This window comes from Ammospiza nelsoni, chromosome 24 (assembly GCF_027579445.1).
Source record: "Ammospiza nelsoni isolate bAmmNel1 chromosome 24, bAmmNel1.pri, whole genome shotgun sequence".
Taxonomy (NCBI): domain Eukaryota; kingdom Metazoa; phylum Chordata; class Aves; order Passeriformes; family Passerellidae; genus Ammospiza; species Ammospiza nelsoni.
The window spans coordinates 2,821,502-2,848,547 of record NC_080656.1 but is presented as its reverse complement, the minus strand read 5'-3'; the positions used below and the strand labels follow the sequence as shown (position 1 = coordinate 2,848,547).

Below are 27,046 nucleotides of genomic sequence, written 5' to 3'. Positions count from 1 at the left end.
TCCCCACATGGAGGGTTTGAGAGACATGGGATATGGGATTTGATGACGTGGGAACCCTCTGTGGCAGGTTTAAGGGACACGAGATATAAGATTTAATGAAGTGTGTTCCCTCTGTGGACCAAGGATCCCGAGCCATGGGGCAGCCGGCAAGCTTAGGTGATTATCCATGTCCAAACCATGGGACACCAGAAATCCTCAGGGTGGGGCACACAAACCTGGAAAGTGCAAGAACAACTCGTCCTTCTCCTTTCCCCGATCTCCAACAACAGATTAGTATTAGTATTAGGATTAGGATTATCGTTGTTGTTAATGTTATTGTTAATTATTTTTATTTATTTATTTCGTTTTATAGCTTGAAATGGGACACTGAGGTGAGACCTCCGGCCCGCTGGGGGGCGCTGTTTGGTGGCCGCACGGAAGCGGAAGCGCGGGCGGAAGCGGTGGCGGTGCCGGCGGAGGGCCCGGGCGGTGAGTGCGGCCCGGGGCTCCCGGTGTGCCGCGTTCGGCCCCGCGCTCCCGGCTCCTGCGGGCTGGATGCCGGTGCTTGGGAAGGGGTCTGGGCGGTGGGGCTTGACGTACGCGGTGAGAGACCCGTCCCCGTGCGCGGTGAACGGTCTGTTTAGTCGCGCCGCTGTGGATAGCCGATCGCGGGTCCCGGTTTGCTGGGCTCTGTCAGCCCCAGAGGGACTGGGCTTGGCGGAATCCGTGCCTCTCCCCGGTGTCCGGTAAGGGCTCGGCTGTGCCCAGCCCCAGTGCTCGGCGAGGGCTCGGCCTGGCGGGCTGTGCTCGGTCTCAGTGCTTGATGCGGAGCCCGGTGTGGGGGGCCCGGGAGGCAGCGCCGCGGAACCCACTCAGGGGTCGCGGTGTGCTGGGCGATGGGAGCCCCGCTGTCCGCTGAGGATCCCGGTCTGGGCCTTCTGACCCAGCCCAGAGAGGGCCCCGGACCCGCTGCGCTCTGAGCGCCAGTGCCCGCTGAGGTTTCGGGGTGGTTGAACCTCCGACCCCGGTCGAGCAGCCCAGGCCGGGCCCTGCCGAGCCCGGTGAGGTTCGAGCCGTGCACCCCTCCCCACCGTTCCGGCTGTGACAGCCGCTGCCCGCCCCGCCATGCCTGCCCGCGGTCCCTCGGGGTCCCGCCGGCCGCTGCTGGCCCTGCTGGTGGCCCTGGGCTGGCTGCTGGCGCTGCAGCTGCTGCTGGACCTGCGGGCGCTGGGGCTGCTGTGCGGGGCGCTGGCCGTGCTGGGCGGCTGGCTGGGCCCCCCGGCCCTGCTTCCCCGCGGCCGCCGCTTGCGCCTGGAGCGCTTCGTCAGCTCCCTGCGGGCCCCGGCCGGCAGCCCTGCGGACGAGGCCCGCCTGGAGAAGGAGATCGCCAGCACCGTCCGCAAGGTGGTGCGGGACTTCGTGGCCTCGTGGTACCGCACGGTGAGCAGAGAGCCGGCCTTCGAGGCCGAGGTGGAGAGGGCCATGCTGGGGCTGGCCGCGGAGCTGCGGCGGCGGATGAGGCGGGTGGACCGGCGAGCGCTGGCCCGCCGCCTGCTCCTGCTCTGCGGGCAGCACCTGCAGAGCTTCCTGCGGGCTCGGGATGCCCTGAGGGCCGACCCCAAGGGCGGCCGGACGCTGTGGAAGGAGTACAGCCGGCTGGCAGGGCCGCACCCCGCGCTACTGAGCCCTGCGGCCGAGGTGGGCTGTGCCCGCGCCGCCGTGGACGCGCTGCTGCGGGCACTGGTGCCCTGGCCGCACCTGGAGACACGGACGGGACGTTTCGTGGTGGTGGAGCTGGTGGCCTGCAACGTGCTGCTGCCGGCCGTCAGGAAGATGTCCGATCCCGACTGGATCAACCTGCTGCTCATTGGGGCGTTTTCCAAGAAGCCCCGGGGTGGGAAGCCGCACCCTGCACCCCCAGTGCCGGATTCCTTGCCTTTCCCGGCACAGACAGATGCAGCTCCCGCCGGGTTCTCCCCGTCCCCGAGGGCTGCCGAGGGGTTCAGGAGAGAGGCAGGGGCTGCTGGAGAGGAGGGAGAGGAGGCGAGCAGGTCATGCCATGCAGAGGAACCCTTCCTGCGCCCCCAAGCCCTGGGATCCCTCTTCCCCTGTGAGGGTTTGGAGCTGGAATCCCCCGCACCTGACACGGGGCAGGATGTGGAGCTGCTGGCTCCTTCCCCTGCTGGAGAGCTCCTTGATGAGCCCCCCCAGGACCCTCCTGTGCCAGAGGGAGCACCTGCCTCGGAGGATGGCACAGGGGACCTGGACCACGCCCCTGGCCCCAGCTCGGATGCTGGCCTGCTTCCCACCTCTGCTTTGAGCTCCTGCCCTGACATCCAGATCGAGCCAGCGGCTGAGAAGGAGGAGGAAAGCCCAGCTGTCCCAAGGAGGTTCTCCTCACAAAGACCCTCCAGCCTGGGGAGAGATCTGGGGGCAGGAGAGGGCCCAGCACCGTTTCCCCCAGAGCCTGGGCAGAGCCTGCCCCTGCTGTCATCCTCCCCAACAGCTTCCATGAGCACCTTCAGCTTCGAGCCCCTGAGCAGCCCCGAGGGCCCGGTGGTCATCCAGAACCTGCGGATCACCGGGACCATCACTGCCCGGGAGCACAGCGGGACTGGCTTCCACCCCTACACCCTCTACACCGTCAAGGTAAGGGCTCCTCACCCCTTCCCACATCCCTGCCACTGCCTGGGCTGCTGTTTGCAGTGAGCACTTGCTCTGTGTGGGTCTCCACAATACATTTTGTCAGTGCCAGTGCCCCCATGAAAATATATTCTCCCTAGTTTCTGCTGTGAGATATGACCAGAAAAATGTGACTTTTAACCCCCTGTGTTCTCAGAGGTGTATCTGTGTCCTCAGTGGCCATGCCAGGTGCCAGTATTCAAATTTCAGCACTGATTGGTTTCAACACAAACTCCCAAAAAACTCATTTCCTTTTCAAACCAGGACAGTCTGGTAGTGGGGAAATACCGAGCACTGTGGCTGTTTGGGATTCCTGTGGGGCTGGTTGAATCTTTTCTTTTCCTGCTTTTGTTCCATCATGATTGGTTCCTTCCTCTTCAGGAAAGGGTTGACTGAGGAATTGCTGGGTGGGGCCTGAGGGGGGAGCAGGGCTGTTGTAGGATGTGTGAGGATGATGCCTTTGCCTTCCTCCTCAGTATGAGACAGCCCTGGAGGGCGAGGCGGCGGGCAGCCTGCAGCAGGTGGCTTATCACACCGTGAACCGCCGCTACCGCGAGTTCCTCAACCTGCAGACACGGCTGGAGGAGAAGCCGGAGCTCCGCAAGTTCCTGAAAAGTCAGTGCCTGCAGCGGGCCTCCGAGAAAATCCTTCTCCCTCTCACCTTGTTCCGCTGCTCCCAGGGCTTCCTGCCCTGCTCATGCAGCTCTGGATGCTGGGCTGTGTTCCCTGCCCACATACTCCAGTGCTCTGTGCAGAGCTGGCTGGAGGAATGATTTATCTCTTCTGAAATTTCAAACCATTCCTCTGCGCATTCCACGACAGTTGGTTTTGCAATTTTGCACCATAACAGTGCATATAAACCCTGGTGTCTGTGCATTACCTTGGGCTGATGCCAGGCAGTGTGTGAGGATAGCCTTAATCATTAGAGCATTAAGGTTTTAATAAAGACTAAAATCTGTATTTAGATTTTAAAATTTTAATTTTTAGTCTTAAAAATTTTTCAGTTTTAAGATCTAAAAGTCTTTTCATTTAAGGTTACTGTGGCTTTGCAGTTTTCTCAAGTTTGTCTGTGGGTTTGTTTCCTTTGTAGACATCAAAGGACCAAAGAAACTGTTCCCTGATCTGCCATTTGGAAACATGGACAGCGATAAAGTGGAAGCCAGGAAAAGTCTGCTGGAATCTTTCCTGAAGGTAGGATGTTTGTGTGCTCCTGTGAGCTACAAGCAGAGCTCAGGACAGCTTTGTGCAGACAGTGGAGCACACCATGTCTCTTCCACATTACACAATCAGGCTGGGAACTTGACTAGGAAATGATCTGAATCTCCATCTGTCCTTGCAGCAATTGTGTGCAGTCCCTGAGATTGCAAACAGTGAGGAGGTGCAGGAATTCCTGGCCCTCAACACCGACGCCAGGATCGCCTTTGTCAAGAAGCCCTTCGTTGTCTCCAGGATAGACAAGGTGGGAAAAATGGGGAGCTGCTTACCTGAGCCCTTTCCAGCTGCTCTCAGGGATGCTCCCTAGGCTTCAGTGTCTCCTAGGAGCCTCAACCCTTTGGAGCTGGGCTCAGCTTGCCTAGAAGCCCATAAAGGGTCAGAGTTTGTGTTAAAGAACCTATTTAATGGAAAACCCAGTGCAAGTCTTAAAACTCCTGATGTATGTAAGTAACAAGGATCAATGCAGTAATTAAAGGCAGTAATAATATCCTTGTCTCCAGGATAGACAAAGTGGGAAAAATGGGGAGCTGCTTACCTGAGTCCTTTCCAGCTGCTCCCAGAGATGCTCCCTAGGCTTCAGTGTTTCCTAGGAGCCAAAACCCTTTCTTTGGAGCTGGGCTCACCTTGCCCAGAAACCCATAAAGGGTCAGAGTTTGTGTTAAAGAACCTATTTAATAGGTTCTTTCTATTTAATAGAAAATCCAGTGCAAGTCTCAAAACTCCTGATGAGTGTAAGTACCAAGGATCAATGCAGTAATTAAAGGCAGTAATTAAAGGCTGGCTTTGCAGATTGTTGTCAATGCCATCGTGGACACCTTGAAGACGGCGTTCCCCAGGTCAGAGCCCCAGAGCCCCACGGAGGATCTGAGTGAGTCAGAAGTGGATGGGAAATCCCAGACAGACGGGAAGAAAACCAAGTAAGGGCTCCCTCAGCTTTGCAGGACAAGGGATTCATGAACAAACTGAGCCCATGGTGGGGAAGAACTGACTTGGGGCTTTATGTGTTGGGTAGTAAATTCTGTGTTGGGTAGCAAATTCTTTTCTGAAGCTGAATTACTTTCTCCTTCCCTTGCTGAATACAGCTATTTGAGCTGCAGTTTATCTAAAGGGTTTCCCAGCAATGCTCAGGTTTCCACACAAGGTAGGTTTCTTCCTAAAAGAGCTCTGAGCTGCTGCCGTTTGCCAGCAGAGACTCTAATGGTCCTGAGGAATTGCTTTTTAACCTTAAATATATGCAGGGAGTGATTGCAAAATACAGCTGTAAATTATCTACCTGAAAGTCCCCTCCTGCCTCTCCCATGTGTTCCAACAGTGGCTTTGCCCAGAAAACATTTAAATAGCTATTTATGAGTAATACTTAAGATTGTTTCATATATGTTCCTCACCAAATATTGGTGCTGCTGACAGTGCCCACTCTCATTATGACTGTCTCATCAGTGGTTCTTCTCTCACCAAGGAAGGGAAGGTTTCTGTACAAGTATGGCTTTTTCTTTCCAAAAAGTGATGTTTTGCTGGAAAAAGCTGCTTTGGACAGAAAGACAAACTCAAAAAGTACAAGTTTGGAACCATTTTGGCTGAAAAGGACATTCCTTAATGATAAACAGGCTATTTTACAATTTGTCCCAAAATCCCAATGTCCTTTCATATCTTTCTTTTTGTCAATGTTTATAATTAGATTTCACAATCCTGCTGAGTCTATTTCATCTCAGAGGCTTTTCTGAACACTTCCCTGTGTGTGCTGCAGTGCTTACACCTTGCTGACATCTGCCTACATCTCCCTATCAGCTTCTGTGTAACAGCTCCTTGTGGAATGCTGGAAAACCTTGGCTCAGCTCAGGTGTATGTGAGGAAAAGTGCTTTACAGCTTTTGTTGTTGGTTTCACTGCCAGTTATCTTGGAGGCAGATGCTTTTTCTGAACCACTTCAGGTCTAATCAGATTTCTTAGCTTGCATGTGGACAGCAGGAACAGGTCATGGGGCTTGGCTGAGGCTGGAAAACTCATGACTCACAACTTGCAGGGAAAACTGACTGTGCCATGGCTCTGCTTTCCAGGTCCAGGCTGAGGTTCTCATCCAGTAAAATCACTCCAGTGCTGAGTGTGAGTGAAGCTCATGACAGGATCGTGTACTCCATCAGAGAGGGCAATGCTGTAAGTTCAGATCCTCTTGTAATCCTTTCACAACCCCAACCACTGCCTGTTTGGGAATAATCACCATCCACCAGGGCTGTGGCTGCTGCAGCCTTGTTGCCACATGCCAGCTCTTGGTAGAAGGACAATAAGCAGCCCTGGCTGTGCTGTTGGCTACACCTGGGTGCAAACCAGGAGGTGGGAGGCTGTCTGGGCACTGCAGAGCCCAGGCTCTGTGGCACTAACACACTTTTGTAGGTCTCTGGCACCCTGTCTCTGGCTGCTATGGAATCCTTCATCCAGAAGCAGGACAAGCTGCTGGAAGCAGTCCCCAGCAAGGCCCCTGAAGGCCAGGGAGGCAGAGAAGCCAAGGAAATCTCTGTGCAGGAAGAAATGGATGGGCTGAGCACAGCAGAGCAGGGAGGACATCCAGACACTGACTCTGGTGAGCTCAGCCTCTCTCAGTGCTTGAATTTCTCCCCCTCGGTACCACAGCAGCTCCAACATCTGCAGGTTCAGCTTGAAAGGTTTTCAGGACCTGCTTTCCTGCCTGTTGCATCTTGATTGAAGGGAAAGCAAATTAGGTTTTCCAGTGCTGTTTGGTGATTGCTCTGAGCATCGTTGCTGGTGGGAGCAAATTGGGTTTTGGCTCAGTTGTGTCACTGCAGATCTTCACCTTGGTGTGCTCAGCAGTCACTGCACAAAGAGGTTTCTTAAGGACATGCTGCTTAAACTGGCAATGTTCTAAAATCAAGCTCTTACAAACTAAAAATGGGCCAAATCACAGTTTCTTGGTAGTTTCCAGATAGCCTTGATATGTCTATACTATAAAAGGACCTCTGAGATTAAGTTCAGATAGATTTGATGGGAGTGGCACAAATGTAATCTCAGTTCAAGGAATGATGTTCCCTTTTCTGCTTCTAAAACCCTCCTCTGAAGCACAGGGCTGCCCCAGAACAGTTACAAGATTATCCTAAACACATGCAAAAATATGTTCCCCAATCTTTTTTCTTGGAATAGCTGAGCTGTATCAACTGGAACTTCCCAAAAATCTTCTCTCCAGTGGTTCAAGTTTGGCAAGCTCTGACTGAAAGCACGTGTTTGTGATAGGATAGGCCTGGTGTTCTGAAACCCAGCCTGTGCTACCAGCTTTGCCTGTCATCTTGGAACACATGTCTGTGGTTCTGGGGAAGCAGGACTGGAGTTTTGGAGGCCAGGGTTGTGCACAGAGCAGGCCAAGTTAGCTGAACTCTGAGGGAAATGGAATGTCAGTGATCTCAAATGCTCACAGATCTGGGATGCTTCAGGCTGGGCTGGCAGGGTGAGGAAAACAAATGTCTGGATAAAAAGGCAAAGCCATGTCCATATCTGCTCATGGAGTGACTTCTGGGAAGTGGTTGGCCAGCAGCTCTCTGAGGAAGAGGATCTGGATGCTGTGGGAATAAACAGCTTGTGAGGATGCTCCCTGTGTGAGGTTCTGGGCAAGCTCCAGCCTGCTCCAGACTGCACTGGGAAGTCTCAGGGGGCAAAGCAAGTGGGCAGTAACTTATGCATGGCCCAGAGCAAGAAGTGCCAAGTGCCCTGTATTTTCCAAGTGAAATCCTGGAATTAATTAGTCCAGCTTTTAGGAAGAGGAAGAGCAGAGGAGGAGAGGTGTGGGGTCCAGAATCCCTCTTCCCTTTATTTCCAGTAGTAAATTGTGAGTGTAAATTGTCTCTGTAGACAGACAGGTTGGAAGATGAGGCTGAGAGAAGCCAGATTAGGAAAAGCTGCTGCACAGGATCTCACCTGGACAGCAGAGCCGAGGCAGCAGCCTCAGGTTGGGGTGGTGGCCTGGGTGTGGCAGTCTGGGGCAGTTTTGTGGCACATCAATGAGCTTGTTCAGCACAACACCTCAGGGACAAACAGCATGAAAGTAATTCCTTAGTGAGTAGAAACTGTTTTTGCTGAAGGCTCTGACATCCCCCTGAGGATCAGAGGGAGGTTTGGTGTCCCAGGTCTGTGACAGCAGAGATATTCGGGTAGGTGTGTGGGTTTGTGTTTTAACTGGTAAATCTGGTTTATCCAGATGTGTTTCATCCCCCTTCCTGCCAAGCCTGGGATCTGCCACACGATGGCAGCGCACAGCCACCAACAGAGCCTGGTGCATGGAAAACTGCTGGGAGCAGGGAAAGGCATGGGGAAGACCAGGATGAGAGTCCTCAGCAGTGCACCTCATCCTGGCTACAGCCACCACCTGCTCTGTTACCTGTTTGGGGCACATGGACTGGGATTTGATAATCCCACTGTTTAACTGAGAAGGAGCTGAGCCTTTGGTGCAGCCCTTGGTGGGAGGCTGGGGCTGCCTGGATGAGGTGGAAGCCAGAGTGGGGAGGGCAGGTCCCAGGCTGGCTGGGCTGCAGCAGGTCATTGTGAGTGGACAAAGGGCCAGGCTGGGGAGAAATGAATTAGTTTGTGATGATGCTTTTAATCAGATTTGCCCTGAGGTGGTTTCTTCATCTGCCCCTCCTCTTCCTCCCGGCAGACTCTGAGACAGCTTTGGCTGACCTGGCCCTGGACGTGCTTCGTCTGGTGCTGGTGGATCACTGGGGCTGGCTGTGCACAGAGAACATCCAGAAGGTTTTCAATGTGCTCTTTGGGACCCTTGTTCAAAGGTAAGGCCAAAGTGACCAGCCTGGCTGCTCTGTGAGAGGCATTCCCTTTGGAGTCACAGCTGGAATGGAGCTCGTGCCTGAGTGCAGATAAATGCTGTGTGTGCAACAACCACCAGAGTTCTGTAAAGCAGGTGCTCCATGAATGTGGAGTTAATACCTTAGAGATCTGCACCAGGAGCTGTTTTCTTCATGAGCAGCTCTAATGGGCAGCCTCCTGTCCCTTGAAATCAGGGAAAGGGAAGATCCAGCCCTGGGAGTGCAAGTCTTGGCTCATGCAAGGGCAGCAGTGCCCAGCTCTGGGGCTCTCTGGGGAGGATTGGCCTCCTGCTCTGTGCTGCCCAGGGCTTCAGCTTGTTCCTTCTGCAGAAGTGGAATAAACAGGCCCAGGGAACAGCAACTTGTCAGTGACAGCTCAGAGTGTGGTCTCTGCTCTCACTGCTGCACCTCTCTGCTCTGCCTGTGCCTGGGGCAGGGACCCACACATGGAGCAGGGACAGGCTTCCTTTCCAGCTGGGGTGCACTTGCCAAGCTTTCCTGGGGCCCTGGCCTCTGGGTGGTAAGGCTCCAGGCCAAGACACACAAACAGAGAATTCCTGTTTTTTGGTGTAGGTTGGTGACTATCACTAGCTGAGGATGTGGTTTTTTACAGCACAAGGAAAGCCTTCCCTGAAGGGCTTGGGAGAGTCTTAGAGCAGTGCTTTTCCCACTGCTGTGCCCTTTCTTCTGCAGGCATCCAGAGCCAGCATCAGAATGTGCAGGGCAGCTCATTATAACAGAGCTGGTAACCTGAGCTGCCCTCAGCAGAGATTGCCAAAGTGCTTTGAGGTCAGGACTGCTGTCCTTCAGTCCTGGCCTGTTCCTTCAGTGGCAGGAGGTGGGGGCTGCTCCCACTTCTCCAGAATGGGCTCTGGCCTCTTGGGAGCAAGCTGCAACCCAATCTGTGTGTGTAAGCACAGCGGTATGAGAGCTTCTACAGGCACATCATCACCTCCTAATAAGCTGTGTCCTGGTCACCCAGGGGGCCTGCAGCACCCACACGTGGCATTGGCATTTTCCACTAGAGAAGTTGGGATACACACAGCACATCCTGGAGCTGGAGGGTGGAGGAGCTCCCAGGGTTGTGTGTTAGATTAGGGTGAGGAGGAAGGAGTGAGGAGGAATGTGTTTGTAGCTGCTCCACTTGCACAGGTCAGAGTGAACCCACATGTGCTGCAGGCAGAGCTCTGGCTGGGGGTGATATGGGGAAGCCCTGGGACTTCTTGGTGTCCCCATCAGGTCAAGGTGCAACTGCAACCTCTTTAACAAACCCTGTGTCCGTGCTGAAATCCACATGGTGAGGCTGGCTCTGCTCTTGTGGGACAGTCAGGAGTCCCAGGGGAAGGAGCTGCACAGTGGGGACTGACCTGTCACCAGGAGGATGGTGTTGCACCTGGATTGCTGCAAGGAACATTTTCCTCCCAATTCTGCTGCCTGTATTTACCTCCACAATGGAGATCTGGGAATGGGGAGCCCTCCTGCAGTTTGCCATTCACCCTGGCCCTGAGACTTGGACTCATTCCTGGCCCAGGTGGTCACTGCTGTCCTGAGCAGACCACAAGGTCTCCATCTCAGACCTGCCTGTCCAGGGACACAGTGTGAATTTGGTTCTATTTCTCTTCCATTTAAATATTTGCAACTTGATCACTGCTCAGCCAGACCCGGCACTGCCATTCTGTCTGGCCCTGTGTCTGGGAACCCTTTACAGGTGGAGAAAGTACCAGAAACTCTTCTGGGAGCATCTGCTCTTCAAGGAATTGATGCTCCTGCCTCTGAGAACAGATAAACAGAGGACAGCAGATGGATTTGGGTTGTGTCTTCAACCATTGCTGGTCACAAAGTATGAGTGGGAATAATCCCTTCAGGAGATTAGACCTTCCTGTTCCTGCCAGTGGCTGGGTGAGGTGGTAAGGAATGTAAAGGAGGTGTCCTGGCAGTGTTTGGAGGGGCTGCTGCTGGACACTCCTCTGCCAGCTTGTATTTAGAGGGTAGGTGCTGCTCCTGCTGCCCTCTTGCAGTTGCCAGATGAGAATTCTGCTCTGGCATGAGACACTAGGTGCAGAGTGACAGAAATGACCACAAACCAACAAAACTTACACCAAGAACGGGATCCAGCTTCTCGCAAGAGCCAGTCCCCCTCTTCTTGGAGAACTTTCTGCCTTGGGCTGGCAGTGCTCAAGATGATTCAGATGATTGATTCAGTGTGCTCACAGATGATTGCTGTGAGCACACTGTTACTGATGGTGGGGCCTCCTGACCTGCTCCATTCCTTGTTCTGTGCAAGGATCATCCCAGCATTGCTCCATTCCCTGTTCTGTGCAAGGGGCATCCTAGCACTGCTTCATTCCCTGTTCTGTGCAAGGAGCATCCCAGCACTGCTCCATTCCCTGTTCTGTGCAAGGAGCATCCCAGCACTGCTCCATTCCCTGTTCTGTGCAAGGACCATCCCAGCACTCTACTCCATTCCCTGTTCTGTGCAAAGACCATCCCAGCACTGCTCCATTCCCTGTTCTGTGCAAGGACCATCCCAGCACTCTACTCCATTCCCTGTTCTGTGCAAAGACCATCCCAGCACACTGCTCCATTCCCTTTTCTGTGCAAGGAGCATCCCAGCACTCTACTCCATTCTCTGTTCTGTGCAAGGACCATCCCAGCACTCTGCTCCTTCCCCTTCTCCCCAGCAGGGCTGGCTGCAGCCAGGCCCATCAGTCTCCCTGCCTGTCAGGCCGGTGGCAGTGGGACAGGAAGGCTCCATGACCGAAAAAGGGATTGTTGAGGAAAGTGCGGCCGCGTGTGCGAGCCGGGTCTGCACTGAGCCCATCCCATTATGTAACAGGGAGTGAGCCTTTTTTGGAGCTGAAAGCAGAGGAGGATGGAGGGGCTGGGAGTGGGAATGACCCTGGGGCCGAGGATTGCTTCCAGCAGCCTCTCAGCGTGCTGGGGCCGTGCCTGTAAACAAACCCCAAACCCTCTGTCCCCTCCCGCCTCTGTCCGGCTCCGCTTCCCTCCTGCCCTGCAGGGATCAGCTCCTCTTCCTTCCCCTGGGAGCTGCAGCAGCAACCTGCTGGCACAGGGGAGGAGGTGGGGCTGTTCTGAGCTCCAGTGGAAGCATTTGGAGAATCTGGGTGCTTTTTAGAGCCTTGTGAGTCAATGAGGTGTTAAAAATACGCAGCACGAATGCTGTGATCCCACACCCTGCTGGGACCCTACACCCTGCCCTCAGTTGTCCCCACAGTGGCCACAGGTCTGGGGTCTGTCAGTGCCCTGCAGAGCTGGGCACAGTGCTGAGGCTGCTGGGACCCCACACCCTGCTGGGACCCCACACCCTGCCCTCAGTTGTCCCCACAATGGCCTCAGGTCTGGGGTCTGTCAGTGCCCTGCAGAGCTGGGGCCAGGGTGACAGCCACCACCTCTGCTGTCCAAAGGGGAGAGTGCCAGCACCCCAAGGATGGACCTGGGAGGATTTGAGGGACAGATCCTGGTCTGTCAGCTTTTCCTGGCTCCTTCTCATGCAGCACAACAGCAAGCCATGGCCACAAAGCACTGAGTGGGGGGAAGGTGTCTCAGCACACCCCAGCTGTCTGTGCCCTGGAACCTGAGCAGGGCTGGGCACAGAGTCTGTGCCAGGCTTGGAAGTGCCTGTCTCTGAAAGGAGCATGTGGAACTACTCAGGCAGCTTTGCTGGTGTCATGTTCCACTGAGCAGGAGTTAAAATAAATGCCAGTCATCCCTGCCTTACCCACGAGCTCAGCACTGCTTGGCTTGCTGTGTGCTTTGGGTCATTCCTGTGCTCCTCCATGTCCCCTCATCCCTTGGCCAAACTGGAAGATTAGAGGAGGTGACATTCCAGTCTGTGTGAGCTGTAGGTGGAGAGGCAGGGATGCTTTGAGACTGGCTGCAGGTGGCCATCATGCCTTTGAGAACTGGTTCTTGCAAGTTCATGCTGTCACCTTGGTGTTGGGCTCTGCTGGTGTCAGGCTGAGTGTCACAGGCACTTGTGACTCAAGGAGGTCTGGAGCTTCAGAGAGCTCCTGCCTGGTGCTTTGTTCTGATTTTCTCTTTGGTTTTCTTTGATCTCTGTGCCAACAGAACTGGCACAAAGACCCTTGGCAGCCACCTTGATCCTCTTGACTGGAAAGTGCCACCAGCAGAGAGTGATGCCTGCCCCTCTTCAGTGTCCCTGAGTAAACCTGGAGCAGCCAAGCACCCCTGGGAGCACAGTGCCCATGGGCAGGGAGTTCTGCCAGCCCTGGGGCCATGGAGGGGCCATGTCTGACAGCTGAGACTGTGCTCCTGCTTCCCTTTGGGTCCCTGGCTGGCAGGTACCACTCCAGCCTCAGGCAGTGCCTGAGTTTTGCTGGCAGGAATGCAATATCAGTGCAGCTGGAGCATCTGAATCCACTCATTCTCCTGGTTTGTTACCTGGGGAGTGGATTTGGGCATGTTTGATGAGGATCTTTGCAGCTGCACGCAGAGGGGCTGTGCTGGCAGGCCCAGCTATGTGGCAGCAAAGTCTCCTTGTCCCTAAAAACAATCCTAAAAGCAGCACCAGAATTGTGAGTTAGGGGAACCAACCTCATGGCATCTTACTCCTCATTTCTGGGTTTGGCTGTTTGTGTTGTAGCCATGAGGAGCAGCAGGAACTGCAGCCTGTGGTATGTCAGTAAAAGTGATTTCAGGACTCTGTGTCTTGGTGTGTATATGCAAAGTAAATAAAATCAGCTTGGAAATGGGCCTCGATTCAGTTGTCTCCAAGCACCTGGAAATTTTGGATCTGGCTTTGAATCTCTGTCCCAAACAAAATTTTTTTCCCCTCTTCTAGAAGCAGCATTCTTCCAAAAACAGCCACTAGAATGAAGCCAGCACTCCATGCTTTGATAATAATTGCAACATTATTCTAACTCTGATTCTGTTTCAATAGTTATAACATGCCAGCTTTTTTTCCCTGGATTTAAAAAAGCTCAACAACTTCCTATTTCAAATAGAACAAAGAAGAAAAGGATTGAGTGGAAGTCATGTCTCCCTGTTGGTTTTAGTTTTCCCTGGTTTTAGAAGGGTTAATAGTGGGTTTATGTATTTTGATTCTGAAGTGGGCTAATGAAGCAATTGTTCCAAGCAGGGTCTGGCTGAGACAGCCTGGCCTCTCCCTGGGGCACCACTGAGAGCTTAATTGGCTCAATAAATACTTGAAGAAGATGTTATCAAAAGCCAGGATGCTTTGTGAAAAATCAAGGGGGTTTGGGGATGATTATTTTAATCACATACCTTTCCCCCCCTTCCCTGAGCCCCAGGGCATCAGAGGAAGATCCAGGCTGGGAAAAGCAATGGTTCATTCCCTGCAGGGTGAAGCCATTGCAGCCCTGTGAGTTTCCATGATTTCTTCATGCAGCAGGTGTGTTTGGAGGGAGCAACACATGAAATGGCACAGAAATCCCAGCTCCAAGGGGTGCTTTCCTCCCTGCAGGGGTGAATGATTGCCTGCAGAACAGAATTATTTCTTTTCCTTCCTCTCTGCCCCACAGTAAGATGTCCTGCACACCCACACGTCCCTGGGTCAAGCAGGTAGGAAAGGTGGGAAGCCAGCCAGGTCCAGGATGGGTTGCTTACAACTCTAAACCTTCACAGGGCATCAGCAGAGGAACATTTCAAGAAGGAGAATTTGTACAGGAGTTTAAAAGGCCTCAGGATGCTTCATGTCCTTTCATTTATGGAGGTTTTTTTTCTTTTTCTTTCCTCAGCACAGGGTTTACCCATGGCCTGGACAAGTGTGAGGTTGCTTTGAAGGTGCTGAGCTGAGTGTGCTGCATATGTTTCTGCTGTGTGGAGAAGGTGGATTTAGGCTCAGGTAGCAGGTGCTGAAAGCTGAGCCTCAGAGCAAGAAATATCTATTTGTGTTTTTCAGTTCTTGCTGTGCCCACTGCAGCTGCTGCTTCATTTTTACAAGGTTTCCTCAGAAAGGTTTTGCAGTCAAAGCACTGCAGTGTTCCTCCTCTTGAACCCTTGAGTTAAGGATAATCTTGTGCATTATCTGAGGAGGAATCTGGGGAACAAGAGCTGGTAAGGCAGGGATGGTCTGGTGATTTAAGCACCAGACTTTCTTAATTTCAGAGTCATGCTTGAATGCCTCGTGTTTTCCAGATGTTGATTTTTTTTCCTCAATGCTTTTCACTACGTTGGTCCCAGAGGGCTTTTTGAGCTTCTGGATCTCCACACTGTATTCCTTAGGGCAGGGGAGCCATGTTCTGGGGTGGGCAGCACTCAGGGGTGAGCTGGACACGCTATTTCATTTATATTTGTAGAGCTGTTTGTATTTATGCAGCTAAAGCAGAGCTTTGTTCTCCTTTTTGTCATCTTTGTCATCTTCTAGCCTGGCCTTCAGCTTGTGTTTATCTAAATCCTTAAAACCCCTGGGTTTGAGGAAATCACAATTCCTATTGTTTCAGGTTTCAATTACAGTCAGCATATTTAACTTCACTGTTCCTTAGCTGAGGTGATCTCAGTTTTGATCCTCACCTTGATGCACAAAACGAGCGGAGTTTTACCCATTCCTGGCAGGTGGGTGTAAATTTGGAGAGTATTACATCTCTTTGTTCATTTTTAGTACATCTTTGATGTCCATACTGAGCAAATCCAGCCTGTCCTTGCTGAGCTGAGCTCTCTGGATGGTCCAATTATGTGAGAGGCTCCAGCCAGGTAAAACCAAGCCCATTTATCTGTCCCTGATTCTCAGCCTGTCTTTCCTCCCTCCAAGGAGCCCAAGGAATGCAAAGGTTTGCACTCCCCAGCCCTTATTTTTCATTCCCAGGCCCTTCTTATCCTAATGGACCTCTTCAGCTGACCTTGGAGTTCCAGCTTGAACCATGGCATTAATTTGGCTCTTTTTTAGCAGCCATTTCATTCCTCCAGCAGCAGCTATTTCAAACAGAGGTGCCTTACAGCATGGGCAAGTTATGCCCCTGCAGATTATCTTCCAGGCCTCAGTAGCCTTTGCAGTCTGGCTCTTTGCATTGGGCACTATCAGAGCATTCTGAGCCCAGCAGGTCACTTTATCTATTTCTGAAGTGTAAGGAGATGGTTCTGTGATGGGTTTATTTTTTTTCTTTCTTATTAAGGCTATTTCTTCATGAAATAGCAGAATGAAAATAGTAACTCATCAGCCATCCAAAAATAAAAAAAAATAAGAGAGGTCTATTTATGTTTCTTGGTGGATTTATTTCTACCTGAGAGCAGTGTGTGAGTGCTTTCAATGTGGCACATGAATCTCAAATGCTTAGGCCTTTAATAGCACAAAAAATCATCTGTGACCTGCTGGTGAAGGTCAGCTTTGAACCAGCAGATATCTGGAGTTCCTGAGGGGTTAATCCCAATCCTGGTGCAGCAAGTCTGCCTGATGGAAAGGTCAATTTGCCATTTTCTGGGGTTTACTCAGGTAGGAATCTTCAATAAAGTTGGTGTGACTCTCCCTGAGATGCAACTACAGGTGTGGGAGTTGAGGGGACATTTTTGGGATGTCCTGTGCAGGGCCAGCAGTTGGACTTGACTTTCCTTGTGGGTCCCTTCCAGTTCAAGATATTCTGTGCATTAATTCACTCCTCACAATTTAAATGCTGGTGCAGCTCTGTGTGTGTTGGAATGGGATGCGATTCCCCAAAATGGGTGCTGATGTTTGCCTGTGGTTGAGAGGAGGGAAGGAAACTCTTCATGACAGCTCACTGTGTGCTGAGATTTTCTGTTGAAGCCTCAGCTGTTCTCCCAGAGTGGATTTAGAGCCACATGGACCAGTCTTGACAGTTCTCCTCTGTTAGAATCTGAAATGTAAAGAACTGTCAAAACTTTGGGCCTGTAAGCCAAAGTTTAGAATTAAACACAAGATTTGATTTGAGACCTTGGAAAAGGCTTCCAAACTTAAATGATGTGGATTTATAGTTTAAAACAAAGACACATTAAATTAAGTAGAAGAAAGTTTAGAGTTTTAGAGTTTAAAATATAAAAATAAAAGCAGTTACAAAGGTAAACAAGGAGTTTAGAATGCTGTACTGTAGGTTTGTGTGTCATAACATGATTAGCTAAGAAAGCTCACACTGTATCATGAGTCTATAAGATGGAATATTTAAAGATTGAGTCAAAAACATAAGTATCCTTGTTACCAGTGTTTTATTAATCAATAAATCCTTAAAAGGTCTTGTAACTAAAGGTCTTGTGACCTTCTGAACCATACAGTGAAGATGTGAGCCAAAATCACCCTTCATGCCTATGTAGAAGATAAGAAAAGAAACCACATCATCAAAAAAATTCAGAAATCCCATCTCTAACTCATTCAAAACTCCTTCAAAATCCCCCTTCTCCTCCTCCCAGTGCTTTGGAATGGCTCCACTGGCAGAAGGGAGCCCAGAGCAGAGGTGCTTCGGTCTGTCTTCCATTTGCACCTGCCTTTGGTTTCTCCTTCTTTCTTCTCCTATTTCTTGACTTTTCCTTGTAAACTTTGTGGGTTTGGGTGTTCTTTCCCCAGCTCTCTGAGCACCATGGGGCAAGTTGGCCTCTAATAGGAGCTTGTGTGGAGCTGTGCAAGACCCATGGAGCCATTCCCAGATGCTGCCCTCTGCTTCCCAAGGAGGAGAATCCATCCCTGGTGTTCCACAACTCTGGGAATCCAGACCTGCACGCACTCATCTGCTCACAGTATGTGCAGATCACATTTAGATTGTGAGATCACATTTAGAGGTGTTATTTGGAGGCCTTGCTGCCTAATTCTGGTGTTTTTAGGGACATGCAGGAGGTTGGTTGTGTGGGGCCTTCCAGCATTTGTCAGTTCTCAGCTTGCTCTTGAACTGTCTGGAAACATGTGCTGCTCTCTGTAGGTTCAACTTTCTCTCTGTTCACTATTTGCCTGATTTTTTTGCTATTTTAGGAACTCTAAGGAAAAAAAAGCTTGCTCTTTGCTTTCTGCAACCTTTTAAAGGCTGCAAAGAGGCTGTTGCTGTAATGAGTTTGGAGTCAATGTTCAGTCTGATCCCCCTTGGTGCAGGGTTGACTCTGCAGCTCTGTCCCCAAGTCTCTGAACTTCTGTTGCTTGTCAGATGTTTTCTCAGCTAGGAGAGCGGGTTGTGTAAGAAACCATGTTAATGAAAAACCCTGTTAATGAAAATCTGTGTTAATGAAAACTCTTGCCCCTAGAGAAGTCACAGTTCAACACTTTAATTTGCTTGGGAATAGCCGGAGGGTTTACCATGATGCAGAGTGTTAAAATCTGCTGATGGCTGGAGATTAAAACTCTTTTAATTGTATTTCCAACATGGCTTTTCCCTGGCAGGACCGGGATGTGACAGTTTGTCCTCTAAGCCAGTGGGAGGTCGGTACCTCTGGCTTTATCTTGCAGCAGCATCCATACTCTGTGTCCATGGCAATGCTGAGCATGGAGGATGTGCTTCCCATTTCCTGGGAGCACTGGGAACATCACCCTTGTCCCTTGCTCTGAGACATTCCTGGCCTTACCACTGCACTGAGATCCTTTTCAGGTTTTTTAAAGTCCTTTGCTTTCCAGCTGGCATTTCCTAGGTGTGCATCTGTCCTAGGGTGACGTTATGATGCTTGTATCCCCTGTTCTGTTTATGCTGGATGTTATTCTGTGCCTTCAAGACTGGCTCTGAAGGGCAAAGCTTTATTTTGTTTTGTTATCAGCCTGCTCACTCCCTCAGTGGTCAGCAGGACACAGAGAGTACATAGTGCAGCTTTTGCTTTTTGCTCTTGCTCCTGCTTTGCTCTTGCTTCTGCTCATTAGTTAGTTTAGCTAGGCAGTCTGAATTTTCCCTGGACTGTTTTTCTTTCCCTTTCTTGGAGCCATTTGAACCTGCTCTGGACTGGGACCTGGGGAACACCAAGAGTTTGCACCTTGTGGCTGCAGCAGCCATTCCCAGTGGTGGAGGGAGTGATAACAGAGTGAGCACCCACAGGAGAGACTTTCTGAATTTGCCATCTTTTTCAGAGCAGTGACACAGTGATGTAATCTGGTATTGTTCATTTTGTGTGCTGGGGGTGCTGTGTCTGTTAAATAAACAGGTTCTTTCCACTTCTCTCTGAGGAATCATTCCCAAACCAGTTGGGCAGAGGGGCCATGAGGGTTTGCTTTCTGGAGGGGCCCCTTTAGAGGTTTTCTCCCAAATTTGCCCTAAACCAGGACAGCATCCCTCAAGAATCACTGTTTACACCTCATTCCCTACTCACTCCTCAGCCCTGTCCCACATGATGCCAACCTGCTTCCTTTGGGTGTTGCTGTACCCCCGTGCCCAGCTGTGTGGGGAAGGACACCCTTGGCCCGAGTGCCTCTCCCAGGAAGAATGCAGACAGTCTGGCAGAGTGCAGGTTAAATAAAGTTTGCCTTGGCAGGGCTCTTGGCTGTGCTGGGAGCTGCCGGGGCGTAGTGGTGACGGAATTGCAAGCACGAACAGCAGCTGCCAAGAGGAACGGCTCTCCTGGCCCTGCTGGCTGCCTCCTGTCCTCTGGGAATCTTGAAGAACTGGCAGAATCACAAACCTCTTCCCTACCCCAGTGCTGTGCTGACACTCCCAGCTTTGCTCCAGAGCCAGTGAGGCCACAGCACCAGCAGTGCAGCACCCTGAGCCCTGCTGAACCTTCCTGTGGGGTTCGTCCACAGCCTCTCTGTTGTAGACATCTTTTATGGGAAATCCTTTCCTTAGGATTTTTCCTCCTGAGAAGCTGACAGGCCTCAGGTACAAAATGTAAATAATGGTTATCTGCTGCTGTGGAATGCAACAGGTGCATCTGTGATTGGTCTCATGTTGGTTTTTTCTAATTAATGGCCAATCACAGTCAGCTGGCTCAGACAGAGAGTCCAAGCCACAAACCTTTGTTATCATTCTTTCTTTTTCTATTCTTAGCTAGCCTTCTGATTAAATCCTTTCTTCTATTCTTTTAGTATAGTTTTAATATAATATATATCATAAAATGATAAATCAAGCCTTCTGAAACATGGAGTCAGATCCTCATCTCTTCCCTCATCCTCAGACCCCTGTAAACACGGTCACACCACTCCTCATGCTGAGGACAAAGATTTTAGGCCGTGCAAGTTGTGACTGATGGCTGTGGCTTGTGCTGTGACTAGGAAGTGATTTCACATCTGGCCAGCCCTTGGGTGTTGGGGACACATCATCCAGTGCAGCTGCAAACCCCTCTGAGCCCTTCTGGGGAACTGGAATTTGGGGATTTGCAGGTGGTTACACAGAAAGGGCACAGTCCTGCCCCAGCAGGAGGGACCATCAGCAGTTCTGTAGGATTTTGGATGGGAACAAAAGAATTCTTGGCTGTGACAGTGGGGAAACCCTGGCACAGGGTATCTGGAGAAACTGTGGCTGCCCCTTCCATGGAAGTGTCCAAGGCCAGGTTGGATGGGGCTTGGTCTAGTAGAATGTGTCCCTGCCCACGGTGGAATCAGATGAGCTTTAAGGTCTCCAAATCAAACCTTTGGGGATTCTGTTATCTCATTGCTTCTCATCAGTGGATGGAGCAGGACTGGACAGCAGGGCAGCGTGGACAGCAGGATGAGAGAGGGGTGAAGCATCAGGATATTCATGCCTTGTCATCCTTGGAGTGTGTTTTGGTCTCCAGCAAAGACATCCTTGGCTGTCTCGGTAGCAGAGGGAGTGATGAGAGGAGCAGAGGCTGCCAGAACAGGGCTCGTGTCCTTCCAGTCCTTCCTGGGGGTTGTTTGGAGTTCAACACCAGTTCCTCCAGCTCTGTCTGAGATTGTGCTTGGAGATAACTGAGGAGCTTCAGGCCAGTCATATCCCTGAGCTGGGCTTCCTTTAGTCACCAGTGATTCACTTGGGTCCCTGTGATTAGCAGGGTGATGGGGCTTTTTATGGCCTTTGCTTATCAGAAACACAGGGAACATATCCCACTTTTGGTGCATGAAAGATTCAGCTAATTAAGACTTGTGGAAATCTTCAGTGTACAGACATAAAAACTGCATGTTAACAAACCCAAAGAAGCTGATTTAACCCTCTTGATGGGTGGAAGTATCCCAGCTGGCTCCCAAGCTGGACTTTTCCTGACCTTTGTCCCTCTCCCTGTTCTGCAGGTGGCTGGAGGTGCAGATGGTCACCCTGACCTGCACCCAGCGCTGGGTCCAGTACCTCCAGTTGCTGCAGGAATCCATCTGGCCTGGAGGAGTTCTACCAGCAGTGCCTAAACCCCCCAGGACAGAGGAGCAGAAGAAGGCAACAGCAGAGCAGGCCCTGCAGAGCCTGATGGGGATCTTGCCCAGTAAGTGTGTCCCAGAGACTTGTCAGCTGCCCTGGGGCAGGAAAGCAGCTGGGGAACACTCCAGTGCACTGGAGTCTCTGGAAATGTGGTTAAATACAGAGATGGAGGCTGCTCGTGCCAAGGCACTGGGAAACCTTCATGACCCTTGAGGTTTGATGGTTTCCTGCAAGCAAAACCCAGAGTTTTCCAGTTCTGGATAGTTTGTGTAAGGGTTTGGGAGGCAGCCCAGCTCAGAGGGAAGGGATGTGAGTTCAGGCCATGATTCAGTGCTCAGTTCTGAGCCACCTCACCAAGGCAGGGCTCAGGACAGCTCTGCTCCCACCTGCTGCCAGAGGGTCCCATGGTGAGCAAAGCCACCATGCAAAGGCTGTGGCTTTTGCACTGGACTGAAATCCCCAGCCCAGCTGCACTGGATTTCCCTCTCTTGAAGTTTGACACGGGGACCTTTGGCATTAAAGCAGCTGCTGCCTAATCCCTGTGAGTGCAGTCTGAACTTTTAACTCCTTCATTAGTGTAAAGGGCCCTCACTGTCCTTTGGGAATGAAAAAGCACTGCTGGTATGTGCCCTTCCAGCCAGGAATGCTGTCCTGGCACTCCCTGCTCTCCCAGCCCCAGAGCACCATCTTGAGCTTTGATTCAGCACCCACCAGGAGAAGGCTGACCTGTGGAAATATTCCCTGCCTAAAGCTTTGTCTCCAACACTTCCAGATGTGATCCAGGAAATCCTTGGGACCAGAAAGTGCCAGATGAGCTGGAACCTGGTGCTGGAGTCACTCAGCCAGCCTGTGATCAACAGGTATGGGATTGTGGTCTTCACCCTGATGGACTCTGAGAGCTGTGATAAACAGGTTTGTGATTGTGGTCTTCACCCTGGTGGGCTCTGAGAGCTGTGCTAAACAGGTTTGTGATTGTGGTTTTTACCTGGTGGGCTCTGAGAGCTGTGCTAAACAGGTTTGTGACTGTGGTCTTCACCCTGATGGGCTCTGAGCCTGTGCTAAACAGGTTTGTGATTGTGTTCTTTACCCTGGTGGGCTCTGAAAGCTGTGCTAAACAGGTTTGTGATTGTGGTCTTCACCCTGGTGGGGTCTGAGCCTGTGCTAAACAGGTTTGTGATTGTGGTCTTCACCCTGGTGGGGTCTGAGCCTGTGCTAAACAGGTTTGTGATTGTGTTCTTTACCCTGGTGGGCTCTGAGCCTGTGCTAAACAGGTTTGTGACTGGTCTTCATCCTGGTAAGCTCTGAGAGCTGTGATAAACAGGTTTGTGATTGTGGTCTTCACCCTGATGGGCTCTGAGAGCTGTGCCCAGGGTTTTGCCAGTGCTGCTTGGCACCAAACACCCAGTTTATTATTCCATACTTATATCAGGGGACATCTGCATAGCTGGCTGCAGGTTATTAAGCCAGTCATGTTAATTATGTTTGGCCTGCTTATTTAGATGTCAGGGAAGTAAAACAGATCCTGGTTTAGTTTGGTTCTGGAGGAGCTGCAGGTCTGTGCAGGGGGTGTTTCTGTCTATTCCCAGTTCTGTGAGTCTGGAAAACAAGGGTTTGGTGATGGAGAGCAGAGACATGAGGGTCAGACTGGACATCAGGAGGTATTTCTTCACTAAAAGGATTGTTAAACATTAAAAGGGCTGCCCAGGGTGGTGTTGGAGTCTCCATCTTCTGAGGGTCCAGGGAACAACAGGATGTGGCACTCAGTGCTCTGGGCTGCTTGACAAGGTGGGGATTGATGATCTCAGGGGTCTTTTGTGTCTTCAGGGATCCTGTGATCCTGTTAAACACATGTTTTGCTCCAGAAGATGCATTTCTGTTTCCTTTGCTGCTCAGCAACTTCAACACCCACTGGTTTGGGGGAGGTGAAAAAAAGCTGAACCACCTCTGGAAACATTTCTCTGGGGACCTGATATTGTTCCTCTCTCCCCTGGAGCATTGGAACACTCTTTCCTTGTGCTGAGCTTTGCCTCCCACGCCCTGACCAGTCTAAGATTTGTGTTTTTTCCATTCCAGGCACCTGGTGTTCTGCCTCCTGGACATTCTGCTGGAGTTCTTGGTTCTGAAGAGCTCCAGCAAGGAGCCTGAGGCTGCAGCTGCCACACCATGTGCCTGCAGTGGCACAGACAAAGGTGTCCCAGCACTTTAACCAGCCTGGTGCCCCAGCAGTGGAGGAGAGAAGCAGCCACAGGCATGGAGTGTTGCATTTTTATCCTTTACTGAACGTGCCTGGGAGCTTCCTGTAAGGAATTTCTCCAGCCAGTGCTAAATGAAGCTGCTTCCAGGCTTCTCTGTGTCAGCTGGGTGGTGGATCAAACCCAGAGGTGCTGTGCAGCATCTGTTCCATTGCTGACCTGATGGGGAGCCTGCAATGAACCAGCCTGACCAGCTGGAGAAGGAACCACAGACCCTTCTGAACATCTCTAACATCTACAGGAGATCTGCTTTTGTGGCTCCAGGGTCCACCTGGCACTGAGAGTTGGTGTGCTGGCATCTGCTGCTGAATGCTTCTGCAGGACAGGGAAGGGCTGCAGGGCTGTCCCTGCACTCTAAGCAGCCTGCTCTGCACCAGCTGTGTCACCAGGAGGAAAATGGGGAGAGGATGGAGTGTGGAGAAGTCCTGGAGTGTGGAGATGTCCTGAAGTTCAGCATCCAACTGCCCAAACACCTGGGAGGTGAGAGCAGGGCCAGAGGTGCTGCCCTGCCTTAGGGACAGAGCTCAGCTGCTTCTCCCTGCTCTGGTTCTCAGTAGGTGCAGGCAGGCTGGGATCCTGGCAAAGAGACTCTGTTCAGGCTGGGAGGAGTGCTGGCTTGGCTGGACTTTAGGACTTGTTTCTGTTGTGCTTTCTGAGTCACCTTTTAGTCCCTGGGACAGTCACCTGGAAGGCTCAGGCCAAAGGAGCTGAGCCATGTGGGACACAGCAAATCAGCTCCCACACAAACCTGGCTGTCACAGGAAGCTCTGGGAGAGGAGTGAGGACGTTGAGCCCAGGGGAATCCTGGATGTGTGTCAGGGACAGGCAGTGGGTTAGGCCTGGGAGCACTGCCTGAGCTCTGCTGTCCATGGCTGTGTCACTGGGCTCTGCTCTGCTGTCCCTGCTGCTGCCACAGCTCCCTGCAGGGCTCTGGAAAGCTGCTCAGGTCATGGAACAGGGACTTGGAGCTGCTTCTCCAGCCTGTCCAAGACTTGAGTGGTTTTGTGAGCACTTAATGTTCTCAGCAGTCAGGTTCTGGGAGTACTGAGGGACTCGGAGTGTGCAGCCACAGCCCGGCTTGGTGACCAGTTTGCTGACCAGTTTGGTGACCTGCTTTGGTGACTAGCTTGGTGACCCAGTTTGGTGACCCATTTAGGTGACCAGTTTGGTGACCTGCTTTGGTGACCAGTTTGCTGACCAGTTTGGTGACCTGCTTTGGTGACCAGCTTGGTGACCCAGTTTGGTGACCAGCTTGGTGACCAGTTTGGTGACCAGCTGTATTTTGCTGTATTTTCTGTGAGAAGCATAGACTGAGCGGTGCTGCCCTGGGCTGGTGAAGGTTCTCTGCAGATCTAAGGAGGCTCCACACAGGAGCCATGCAGGATCCCAGGTGGTGTCTGTGCTGCAGGACCAGGTGGTTTCATCCCACAGAACATGGAATTCCAGGCTGGAAGAGAGTGCTGCAGTTTTTTGGAGCTGGATGCTCCATGGCATGTTTGGAGGGAAGGCAGTGTAACTCCAGCATGCCTGTCCTGCTCTTCCAAAGCTGCTAAATTATGGATACACAACAGTGTGAGCTGCTCTGGGCTTCTCTTGTGTGAAAATACAGAGAGGGATCATTTTGCTGCAAGCAAAAAGATTTTCAGGGAGCTCTGAGGACATCCCAAGACCAGGCAGAATCCAGTGTCATGAAGCAAATCAATTCTGCATCACCACTGGAGCTATTTCTCTTCAGAGATGGTAGCTTGGCCACCTGCTTGGAGAAGAAAGGAGGTGTGAGTTAAGTGGTTTAAGAGAAGATGAGGTGGAGAATGCTTTGGGATTATCCCAAATGGCCAAACAGGAGTTTGGGAAGCAGGACTCAGATAAACCCTTAAATATCTGCTTGTCTTTCACTGCCAGGCTCTGTTTCCCTCCTCTTCCTCCTGCTTCCATTTCCACCCCAGCTGTCAGGAGGGGCACAGGGCACCCTGAGCCAGGGCTGATGCAGCAGAGCCCTGGTGGCTTCCCAGATGTTCCTGCTGTTCCTGTTTGCTGTTGCTTCCCAATGAATTTTGGGCTTTGGAGCTCCAGGACTGAGGTCTGTCAGTGATTAGGGAGAATATTGAGAGGCTTTGCTGAAGAGAATCATGGAGTGCAAATTATGCACTGCCAGCTCCAGGTTAGGGCAAAAGTCTGAAACAGTCCCTGCACACACTGGATGTGGCCCTGGGAGGATGAACTGACACTTGTCCTTTGCCAGGAAGCCCAAATTCTCCCAGCTTTTAACCTCCATCTCTGAAATGATGCAAATGACTGAATATTCAGTCCTCCAGATGGAAATAATCTGTGATTTCTGCCAGTTTGGGAGCTTTGGGTGCTTTGCTGGGCTGGTGCAGCAATGATTTGGGGTTCTCCCAGCAGCACCATCCCCCTCTGTGTTCAGATACAAAGAGGTGGGACAGAGAGGCAGAAAGGAGATTTATTTATGTGCACTCTCAAGGCAGAGTGAGGAACAGACCTAAAGAGTTTCAACTGCAAAATGGTTGTTTTACCCTGCAAAACCCCCTTTTTTTGTCTCAGATATGAGGGGTTGGATCCCTTTCTCCTGGCTGGGCTTCCAATTCCCATTTGTGCAGCCCTGCAGCTGAGGTGAAGAGCCCAGGAGCAAAGAGCCCTCTCTGCATCATGTTGTTAAGGACTAAAACCAATCCAATAAAAAGCTCAGCTTTTTTTCTACTGAGAGTTCTTTGCCTCACTGTGATTTTGGGATTAAATTGAGCACAATGGTGGCAGATACAAACTGCTGCATTCAGGTGGGCTGGAAGTTTATTTCTATTGGATTAAGACTAGAAAAACTGCTCTGGTAAAACAAAGTTGACAAAAAAGCTTAAGCTTGCTCAGTGTGTCATATTCCCAGCAAGCTCCTTTTTTTCTGCAGGAATTTGTAGAAGGAATTTGTAGAAGGAATTTGTAGAAGGAATTTGCAGGAGGCTCCAGGCACCTCTCTTAAAGGGTGGGTGGTGAGAGCAGCCACATTTGACCTCAAGGAGGAGTTGCAGCTTTGTGTCACGTTAGGTCAAGAGCAGCACCTGCCTCAGGTGGGTGCTCAGCTCTCCCTCTCCAGGTCCTTCAGCCCTGTGTGATCTCCCTCCAGCCCAGCACTTGTTGATTTGTGAAGTGTTCCCCTTCCCACTGCCTTAGTTTCCCACAGCTGACTGGAATCTTCCTGGAAGCAGGGATGTGAATGACTGAGTGCAGTGGTGTAGAGCTCCAAGGCACCACTCTATACTAAATAATTATTAAATTGTGTTTTTAGGGGAAAAAAGCCCCACCATGCACTGACTCCCTGCCCCATTTCCTGTACTCAACCCTTTGTATTAGCTGTTCGTGGTGCTGTTGGAGTCTCTGTGGAATTCTGCTGGCTGGAAAACCCATTTAATTGTTAAATGGGGAGCAAACCTCCACTCCCATGTACTTGTGTGCAATAAGACTTTATTTCAAACTTACTTCTCTGTCAGAGTTTAAAATCTGCCTTTGGTTGTGAATGTGTTCACAGGGGTCTCAGGTTGAGGGAAGAGATGAGGATCTGACTTCATGTGTCAGAAGGCTTGATTTATTATTTTATTATATATGTTACATTAAAACTATACTAAAAGAATAGAAGAAAAGATTTCATCAGAAGACTGGCTAAGAATAGAAAAAGAAGGAATGATAACAAAGGTTTGTGGCTCGGACAGAGCTGACTGTGATTGGCCATTAATTACAAACATCCAACTTGGGCCAATCCCAGATGCACCTGTTGCATCCCACAGCAGCAGATAACCATTGTTTCCATTTTGTTCGTGAGGCTTCTCAGCTTCTCAGGAGGGAAAATCCTAAGGAAAGGATTTTTCATAAAAGAT

General features: G+C 51.2%; 1 protein-coding gene across 1 annotated transcript; it reads left to right on the top strand.

Annotated features, from left to right (window-relative positions):
• Positions 1–1,104: 1,104 nt before the first annotated feature.
• SNX19 (sorting nexin 19) lies at positions 1,105–27,046 on the top strand. The gene is made up of 11 exons (XM_059488409.1): positions 1,105–2,628; positions 3,138–3,276; positions 3,752–3,852; positions 4,001–4,120; positions 4,666–4,793; positions 5,930–6,026; positions 6,264–6,450; positions 8,530–8,659; positions 20,790–20,974; positions 21,683–21,770; positions 22,984–27,046. The coding sequence occupies exons 1-11, from the start codon at positions 1,105–1,107 to the stop codon at positions 23,114–23,116; spliced, it is 2,832 nt and encodes a 943-aa protein (XP_059344392.1). The 3' UTR covers positions 23,117–27,046.

What these genes read in the sequence shown, in the direction of transcription:
- SNX19 (XM_059488409.1), top strand. Translation starts at nt 1,105, where the DNA reads ATGCCTGCCCGCGGTCCCTCGGGGTCCCGCCGGCCGCTGCTGGCCCTG. An exon ending in GCTCCGCAAGTTCCTGAAAA is followed by an intron (nt 3,277 to 3,751) that starts GTCAGTGCCTGC and finishes TTTCCTTTGTAG; the next exon opens with ACATCAAAGGACCAAAGAAA. An exon ending in CCATCAGAGAGGGCAATGCT is followed by an intron (nt 6,027 to 6,263) that starts GTAAGTTCAGAT and finishes ACACTTTTGTAG; the next exon opens with GTCTCTGGCACCCTGTCTCT.